The sequence below is a fragment of the Cajanus cajan genome, chromosome 5 (genome assembly GCF_000230855.2).
Source record: "Cajanus cajan strain Asha chromosome 5, NIPB_CcT2T_4, whole genome shotgun sequence".
Classification (NCBI taxonomy): Eukaryota; Viridiplantae; Streptophyta; class Magnoliopsida; order Fabales; family Fabaceae; genus Cajanus; species Cajanus cajan.
This window is the reverse complement of record NC_138521.1, coordinates 19,095,255-19,105,696: the sequence shown is the minus strand read 5'-3', so window position 1 is coordinate 19,105,696 and position 10,442 is coordinate 19,095,255. Positions and strand designations below refer to the sequence as shown.

The following is a 10,442-nucleotide window of genomic DNA, read 5'->3' as shown; positions in this document are numbered from 1 at the left end:
CAGCAAAATTCTATCTTCTCTAATTATTCGGTGGACAAATATTTTTGCTCCCCATAACGAAATCCATTTTGACATTGGAATCTCTGTTCTGAGTTAGGATTATTTTCAGTATACTCCCTAAATATCTATACAGTTCCAAGGCCTGTAATTAAGAAAATAAATACACCCTCAAGATTGCTAGAAGAGTTAGCGGTGTAATCAATACATTTAAAAGAATATCAAATCTAATCAAGGTTAAAACCCTAGGGTGCCTTGAAAATATGAAAAACAGCTATTTTGAACAGCAGCATTATGAGAAACCAATAATTTCAATACAACTACTTCTGTAACAATGTATTTCATATTTTTTACAGCAACGGGTGATTGGCAGTTTTCTATTTGCTTTACTTGTATGGATTCACATGATTGGCATTCTCCAACATATGATGAAAGAAGTGTTAGAGCCAATATTGGTTTTACTATACATTTCTACAGCTAATATCTTTTTTACTTGCAGTAAGAAGATGTAGTTAAGACCTTATGGCCTCAGAAGTTTAGGCCCTGCATTAGAGGCCATCCAGGATGCAATCACATCCACAAGCATTTCCATGTCCTTGGATACTTCTGCACGAAGGACTCTGGAATCCATGCCTAGCGAGTTCCCTACTTCTTTGGCAACTGTCTCCCACGGAGTTCCTACTGTAAGATTTGACAAAAGCTCGCTTCCACGATTAACTGCATCAGCCATTGCTGGTGGAACATCTGGTAGGGCCTGCAAGGTGTATAATAAAAATTATGGATAATAACATCACTTGGAGAAGTGAAGTTATTTTTTCTAGAAGTACCTGCTGCAATGGAAGACCATGATCTCCAGACAACTTCCGGATTGACATGTCCAGCACTGAGCTAATGGCTGATTCTGAACTAAGCACCTGAGCTAGAGTAGAAGTCTCGTCTATTAAATCATCCTTGAATTTTATCAGAAGATTTCTGGATATGCCATAGTATGATTTTATCTGAAGAAATAGAAAGCAATAGATGAGGAAATTATATGCAAACCCATAAAGATAAAACAAAAAGAAATAAAAGTTGCTGCTCAGAAATATTACAGGAAATTTCACTAAATGGCCTCACCAAATTTTGGTTTTGGACCCTAATGTTAGATCGATAATAGCTTAAGTAATAAAATTGAGTTGGAAATGAATGACTATTTTTATATGAGGATGAACCTGTTTTCCAATACCTTATTCTATCTCTGGTTTGCATGATATAACAAAATAACATCCCTCCTCCCCCACTTCATTATAATAAGATGCAAGACTTCGTGAGAATCACTGTAGGATTATGCAATAAATATAAAGAACCAGACTCTAAAATGACATTCAGGTAAATTCGTATTTCTAAGGAGTGATTATGTAATTCATGAAAACATTACGATCTATAAATCGGGAAACCTGAGAATTTCATGCAGTTAAGAAACTAGTTTCAACACTACATTAATTAGAAATAAGATTTATGCAAGAGGAGTATTCTAATTTTAACTATATTCTAAACAAATAAATATGCCCATTGCTGAGAATATTAGAAATCTGAGATGTTACATACAAGTCGACGTGTCTCCTCGGGCTTTGGAGAAAAATCTTCTCTTCCCTTGACTAAATCCATGTACAAGGGAGGGAGCTGCTCAACTAAAGGAAGAACCTGCTTCATAATGGGAGGGCTAACGTTTTCTAGTTGTTTCAAAGTCAACTCTGCCTGCAATTATCTAAGATTACCCATCCAAAGAAGTAAAACAAATACTGTGCAAAGGAATACTTTTTAGTTGTTGGTGCTTAAAAAAACAATAAATCTATCCATAAATTTCTCCAGACTAGAGATGACAGCAATCACTATCAGAACAAGGGTTGCAGAAAATGAGGGAAAATTGAAGCAAATTCCTTAAGGTATGGTCAAATGAAAGAGACCACCCAGTTTTTTTTTCCCAATATTGTAGTTGACTACTCCCTTACTGTAACAACCTCCCTGGCCATGAAAAATTGTTAAATTTTACTATGCAATTACTTGACGCACCAGTTGCACAAGAGGGAAATTACAGTAAGCTCTTTCGAGACATGGTCTAATTTAGCACTTGACTCCCTTAGTTTTTAATATCATATAGCAACAACCTCCCTTTAGATATCCTAAACTTCATCTTTTAATTTGTTGATGAAACTTTTCCATTAAATTTTCCATTTCTCTCTTTTCAAAAGCATTTAGTGAGAAAATCAAATGTGAGAAATGTAATAATGTTTCGGGGCAAGAAATAAATATTCATTTCTTTAAAGAGCCTCTTTATTTGAAGTTGCAAATTTTACTTTCATATAAATAAAAGAACACATTTCTAAGAGTTTGACTGAATAAACATAAAAAAGGGTCTTTCAGTGAACAGATTAGTTAAGCACTTATTCAATAAAAATGAAAGCGTATTCATAAGCTTAACTATGAAACTTATTAAAATAAGCTAAAAAGAAATTATGGGAAGGTAATAAGCCACGTATACAAGTCAAAATAAGCTTTTCAAAGCGCTCTCACAGGTTTATCCAATTATACAATATGAGATAAATAGATATATAATAAAAATAAACCAGGTATGACTAGAATGTCAACATATCTGGACATAACTTACTATTTTTTCCAACAATCTGAAGGGAAGGTTGTTGTAATTATATGAGATTTAACAGGAAAGGAGCCAAATTCTATGTGACATAATTTGAGGGAGGTTGTTGATATTTCTACTAAGAAATATTAATAGATATCTTCCTCCATTTCTGGGTAAGACAGTTATATAGCAATACTGACCCCAGCTCGTAGAGTTGGAGAAGAAAAAATATCTGATAGGAGTGGACCAATGGTTTGAGCCATAGGGACGAGCACAGGAGAGAACAAAGGAACAGCTGAACTTGCTTCCTGCAATTATGAAACAAAATTCAGTCAGTCATGATCAGACAACAGAGGAAATTCTTGCATAGGAAATACTGAGAAAATATATTTTCACCCAAGGCAGATTATCTATAAGTTGGTAGCTGGAGGGCATACCTTGTTATTGAATGCCATGAGAACATTTCCAGATCTTTGCACTGCATATCTTGATCCTGGTAAAAAGAAAAATTTATTTATCAAGTATCCACAAATCAAATCAATTTACTTTCTACCAAAAATAAAGTCAATTTACTTTGTATTATCAAGTTTAGCAAAAGAACTTTAGTATACCAATCAGAAGGTGGACCACGGATCCCAAGGAATGGCCAACACCAAAAATAGGAAGGTCTTGAATCTGAATAAATGAGTATCTTTAACATTTTCCTTTAAAAAAGAAAATTGGAAATTGAAAGAAACTAGTCCTTAGATCCTAAGTTGAAACTTACCGTTTCCTGCAGTGCACGATAGCACCTATCAAATTTGAACTGTACTTCATCTGCGATGAGGAAGTGATCAAACCCACTAGCATAAGGAGTTGCAATGATTAATATACCCCTGGTAACAGGAAGGATTTTTTAATTAGTTTTACCCATTGGTAGATTCTAGATTTATGAGTCTCAGAAAGAGCCTGATGTTAGTATTTTTCATGGAACAAATAAGAGTTTGTGAGGGAACTGGAACATCCAAAAGGTTCTACACTAACATAACAATTCTTGCATTTAAATAGGAAAAAAATAAATCAAAACCTTCACACAGCACACTGCTAAGAAGTAGTTATCATACTTCAAAAACAAATTCTGTGATCAAAATGTAACTCGGTGGATTTCAGGAACAGAACAGAGGGACTTACTTTTCTGAAAGACGCTCAAGAAACCATCGGTAGGTAAGCTGAGGGGCAGCTCCAACAAATATACCTCCGATAAAGTGAACTACAAAATTTGGTTTGGAACTTTTGGGTTTGAGAATCCATGCTCCCTGAAATTATAAAATGAGTATGTACTAAGTAGATTGAAAATAATTCAAAAACAAAGGCATGGGACTGTATAACTGTCTCTTCCAATGTGCTTCTGGGGAGCCAAAACCAAATTGCTGCTTTTGGTATTTTAGAAACTCTGAGAATATAGAGCCATTCATGTCCAAAGGTGTCAACTAAAAGACCATAGAATAAATACTCCTTTACTATTCTAGGAAACACTTTTTTGGACTCAGATTCCTCACACACATAATGATAATGATATGACTTTCTTAGATGCATTCAGCACTATTCTCTCTAATAATTAATAAAGAATCATCTTTATCAGATTGCTCCGAAAAGGGATAGCCTTGTTCAAAATAACTGAAGCTAGTACCATATATACTACAGATTGACAAACTGCCAAACATGAATATAATTTTTTCTGTATGATACTGAATATAAATAACATGTCACTATCATACAATAGTGTATACCTCAACTTCACTCCAGTCTCGGGATCCCCACCAGCCATCCTGTGATTGTCTAACAGAATCGGTAAGTAATCTGCAAAGAAAGAAAACAAACCTGTGAGGTACAACTACCAACTGCAGTTCTTGGTACAAAACTTGACAGCCAAGGGAATATTTGATTTGAGAAAATGTTGGTGAGATTCTTTTATTATTTTCACTGTTTCATACACAAACTTTTGAAAATAAAAAATAAAAAACCACATAAGTATGACATTTTCTAACAAGTTATTTTATTTTTCATACACATTAAATTCTGATCAGTATAGTTGGAACTCAGCAATCTAACAACCGAACTGAATGATATTGATAAACTGGAAGAATAGTTTTACTATTACTGTTCCAGACTTTAAAGAGAAAGTATTTGAATACTAAACGTACCTCCAGAAATGGTATAAAACCAGTGTTTAAACAGCACACGTTGTCAATCAGTATAAATATGTCATCACAGTTTATCTTTAAAATTACGTTACTTGAATTTGTTATCATATCTTATCTTTCGGATTTATCATTTGAATTCCGTTATCACAGAATACCTTCAGGATTTAGTTTAAGATTATGTTATTTGAATTCGTTTATCATAGCTTATCTCAGGATTTATCTTCTTTTAAAAATTTTAATTAATGAGTTAGTTGCAAGAGATGATAATAAATATATAATTTGCGAGAGGGAAAGAGTGTTTTCTATTTGAAATAATAATACTTACCCTTTCAGGGTTTCCATCATAGACATTTCAGTAACATTGGCTAATTATAACGTAAATTAACCACTATTAAACATTCGAATAATTTCATGACTCCAAATCACAAAATTAATGCTATCAACCTCCGTAAGTGTACAATTCTCAAATGGTTATTTCTCTTTCTCAAAAAATCTTTAGTATACTAATACTCATGTGGAGCCATCAGAGTAATACAAAATTTAGATTAAATGTCATCATTCGGAGTATTGGTACCCTAAAAAGAATTAAGGTGGCATAGACAAAGCATATGAAACCAGAAAAAAGTTAATTTTTAGAGAAAAGAGAAAGAACCTCTCAATTTGCGTGTAAACTTGAATAGCTTCAGATTGGGGTCGCGGTTGGTTGTTGTCGTTGTAATTATTAGAGGTGCAATAGATTGTGGTGGTGGAGCCAAAACGACGCCTATATTGAACAGAGGGCTTTGCGTTTAATTTATGGGAATCGGTACGGAACAATTTCAGTTTGAGAGCGTAGGTGGGTGTACACAGCGAGGTTGCCATACCAATGCTTTTAGTCGCTTCCAAATGTGAATAGCTTTGGTTTGGCGAGTGAAGATTGGTGAATGATTGAAAATGAAATGTCGATGGTGTCTTATATGCATTCCCAATCACCCGATTAATAGACCCGATCCGAGACCCAACTGAATCTATATTTCTAGTTTTACGATTGTTTAGTGACTTTATAAATTAACTTGTATATATTATTTGAGTTAATCACCTATATAATATTAGTGTAAAATTTTTTTATATTGGCAATCAATTATATTTTTTAATAATATCATGTCATTTGTTTATTTAATAAAATAAAATAAAAAAAGATAATTTAAAAAATATGATTGGTTGTTAATGTAAAAAACTTTACACTCGCAGTGTATGAAAGATTAACTCATACTATTTTATCCTAATCGATTAAATATTTATCATATATATAAATAAATTTCAGAATAAATTATATATGTAAATGAATATTATATATCTTAATATTTAAATTATATTAATTTAAAATTTATATATATATAGTATATTTTATATCTATACAAAAATAATCTCTATTGTAATACAATTTTTTTCAATTTCTGATAATTTATTTTAAAATTTTGAATTTAATTTAAAAACATGTATAATAAATAAAAATTGAAATATATAAGAAATAAAAAATTTATTTAATATTTTATTTCATTAATTCAAATTGACGGATAATCATTTTTATGATTATCCGTCAATTTGAATTAATGAAATAAAATATCAAATAATTTTTAATTTTTTTAAAAAAATTTACAGATTTGATTTGTGTATTAAGAACTTTAAATTCAACGGTTGGATTATTAAAATTTGATATAAAGCATGAGTTATTGAACGGAGTAAGTTTAAATAAACTTACTCTTAGAGTAAATAGACCTCTCCTATATATATATATATATATATATATATATATATATATATATATATATATATATACAATATTTTATATCTATAAAACTAATCTATATTGTAATACATTTTTTTTTATAATTTCTGATAATTTATTTTAAAATTTTGAATTTAATCTAAAAATATGTATAATAAATAAAAATTAAAATATACAAGAAGGAAAAAAAAATTAAAAATATTTTCATTGAAAAAAAAACTCTCATCAAGGAGAAGTTCCTAAAGATGTCCTTACACAAGATTACTATTAGTGACAAATTCTAAGGTGGACCACCATCATACACCATCATAGGTGGTCCACCATACACCACAATTATCAACCTTTGGCAAAACATAAGGTGCAAATTATTAAGGTGCATTCTCTAGACTAGAATATTTTTTGTATTTTTCACTTCCCAACAATTGTTATTTTTAACCACCATTGAGATGTCATCGATCACCAATGAAGCATCATCGACTAACATTGAAGCACTATTGACTACCATGCATCCATTTTGTGGAGACTCCATTTGTTGAAGTTCATAACAGAACACAAACAACCAAAGTTGAACGAAGACCTTTGTCATTCCATTCTACAACCTCACACCAAATCTGGACACATTTGTTCACCTTTGTGTAGCATATTTGTTCTCTGTTGCAATAGATTCGTGCTCTATTGTAGAAGATCCATGATTGGACAACCTCTATTGCATCACAAAAGACCTACACGTCTTTGTTGCATCATGCAAGATTTGAACTTGTGCACCTCCATTGTGTAGTGGTAGATCTGAACTCCCACTCCCTCATTATGTTGTTTTAGATCTAATCCATTGTGTCACAAGATGGGCCTTTATCAAGGCAAATCTACACCCACAAAAGAAGGGAAGAAGAAGAGGGAGAAAGAAGAAGTAAAAAAAGAAAAAGAGAATATTGGTGTCATAGTGCTAGTAATTATGACTTTTGATAGTGGTGTATGGTGGTCAATGGTCCTTTGGTGGTTGTGTATGGTAGTCATACCTAAGTAGAGATGGCAAAAAAATCCACACCCACAAATATTAGTGGGTAAAATCCACAATGGATTTTTAATGAGTTTTTCAAATAAGTATATGCAATCCATGGGCATGAATACATTTTACCTGCATTCTAAACGGGCGGGGGTAGGTATCATGCTACCTACACCACATGTACCTACAATCCATGAAATTATGTAAATATCCCTATGTTGAAATGCCCTAAATCCCAAAATAAGTTTTGTTACATCAAAGGATGATCTTAGATGCCTTGGGGATATAAGTTTTAATGTTGACAAACTCAAACCTTCTTAACAAAGAAATGGTTTTAATAAGAAAGATGGTTAGATTAGATGTTTGGTTATGATGACGTTTAGTCTTTAAGATGAAACACTTTGTCTATGTAAGACGAATGCATTAAATATATCATTATTATATAGGTTTTTCTTGGTCTTATTTTGTTTGTATTTTTATTTTAGAATTTATTATATAGGTTTTTCTTAGTCTTGTTTTTTTGTACTTTTATTTTAGAATTTATTATATAGGTTTTTCGTGATCTTGTATATTTGGAGCACTTAGTGTAGGAGTTTTTGGGTTTAGGTGAATGCATTTGAAGTTAAAAATAATTAGTAGTTCTTTTCCATTTAATTTGAGACATGCTTTCCAAGCATGCTCTAATAGGCTCCAAGTCTGTCTATAAATACCCATTTCCTTTGTATTTCAAATCATTTTTTAGCTTAATAAAATTCAGATCAGATTTTCATCTTGAAATCTCTCTCAATTTCAAGAGTCCTTTGGAGAAACTTCTCCTTAAGAACTCTCCACAAGGAAACCTTCCTTGTGGATTAGGGTTCTTACTTAATCTCTTTAAAGCTTTTTGCACACCATTCTCCACTCCTTCTTCTACTCTCATTTTCTTTTATTTTTTTTCGGTGGAAACCATTCTTGAAGCTCAAGGAAAAAGATAAAGGTCTTAGGAAGTCATTAGAAAAGGAATCATGCTTCATACTTCAACCAACTTCCATCACTGAAGTTCTAGGAGCGTAAACCTTTTCCCCCGTCATGTGTTGTGAGCAGCCACTAAGGATATCTACAACAAAAATTATCTAAGACTTTGGTGCCCAAATTTTATTGGGTCCTTTCTTGTTAGTATCCATAACCTTAGACTTTTTTTTTTTTTTTTTTTTTTTGCATTTGGGGGTTATCCCTTTTTTCCACTAGTTTTCCAGAAAGTAGTCTTTGGTCTAGATTCAGAGGTCTCAAATTCATATTCAATCCCGAGACCAATTTTGTCAGATAGAAGTCTTCTATGTTTTAAAAACATGTTCATTTTAGAAGATCTTTCGACAAGTTTAGCAAGATCCTTCCTAAGTTTTGTATTTTTTGTTGGTAGTGTTGTAATCTCAGGGTGGACATTGCTAATGATCTCTTGTTTGAGAGTCTAAATCTCTCTAATAACATTTGATATGTCTTTCTTGAGTTTTACATTTTATTCTCGTAAGACTACATTTTTCTTTAAATTTCTTATACTCAAGAGAGTTTGTATAAGAGTTTGCCAGAAGAGTTTCATAGGACATATCTTCCTCATCAAAATCATTAGAAGAATAAGATTCAGAGTCAGATTTTAACCTCTATTTTTGTATTGCATGTGTCATATGCATCAACCTTGGGGAAAATGTTGGCTTTCTCATTGTCTAAATTTCTGCTACTGTTGCTATCCAGTTCCTCCTAGGTGGCCATCAAACTTTTCTTGGCCTTCTTCTTATTAGTCCATTGCTTCATGAGTGTAGGACATTCTCAGTATCCTCATGAGTTACCTTGATAATGGAAAATCATTTTTGAAGGCCATAGGACCTTTACCAAGAGCAACATCAAGAAGAATGCAATAGGAGTGGGCTTAAGGTGAAGGTAAAAGGCCTAAGCTTCTGTTGAGCTATAGGCTTATTTCATATTTCACTATTCTTTTTGAATACTTTCCTTGTAGATATTTTCTTTTATTTTAGCCTTGTATTTTGGGTCAAGTAGTGTAGGTAATTTTGTCCCTGTATTATTTTTACTTAAGGTGTAATTAGTAGATTAGGGGAGGTTTAATTAGCTAATTCTTGTTAGAGTTATTTAGGCTTGGATGGCCCAAACTCCTTTTGGCCCGTTAGTATTGAATGTCCACTTACTTACGCAAGTGGTTTGAACATCCAAACTAAGCCAAGCTTTCCATCCAAGCTACAAATTAAGTCACATGGCTTTGATAGCGACATCTTAACAACTTGTTAAAATTAATCATTAGTTTTGTAGTTATAATGATTAGGCTAGGTAGTTGAAATTAACTTAAGCTAACATAGGTTATTCTTAAACTAGGATTAACTTAGCTTGCTCCATAAGCTTCTGGATAATTAACTAGACTTCTAGACATTTAACTAGAGTTAATTAACTTAAGTACAAGATAGTCAATCATGGTTACATCTAAGCTTGGTTAATCTAGCTTGCACAATGAGCCAACTAATATATTTTATCTTTGTACCCATTTTATACTAGTTATGAGTATTACTGGAATTGGATAAAACTTTCTCTCTACGTATTTTCTTTCTCAAAGCTTGTTTCTCATTTTGAAATTCTTCCTTTTTCTTTTATCCTCTCTTGAGTGTTATGAGAAATTGAAGAGACTTATCACTCTTCAAGAGTGTGGCATCACCTAAGACAGATTCTACCTTCTCTTATGCGTTAGAAATGGCCCATATTTCTTTTTTTGTTTTGCATCTACAAAACTTTTTGTATTCTATTTTGGATAATGAGAAATCCAAGATTATTTGGCTTTGGTGTTGAGTTGCAATATATTGTAGTCATCTTGTGTAAATTGGTTTTCTAGTT

General features: G+C 32.2%; 1 protein-coding gene across 1 annotated transcript; it reads right to left on the bottom strand.

Moving 5' to 3' along the window:
• Positions 1-289: 289 nt before the first annotated feature.
• On the bottom strand, positions 290-5,739 carry LOC109809076 (Gut esterase (DUF1350)). Its single transcript, XM_020372298.3, has 10 exons — positions 5,453-5,739; positions 4,387-4,456; positions 3,788-3,912; positions 3,384-3,492; positions 3,229-3,292; positions 3,055-3,110; positions 2,818-2,925; positions 1,585-1,734; positions 825-995; positions 290-751 (listed from the first exon to the last, which is right to left on the bottom strand). The coding sequence occupies exons 1-10, from the start codon at positions 5,659-5,661 to the stop codon at positions 518-520; spliced, it is 1,296 nt and encodes a 431-aa protein (XP_020227887.1). The 5' UTR covers positions 5,662-5,739; the 3' UTR covers positions 290-517.
• Positions 5,740-10,442: the final 4,703 nt, after the last annotated feature.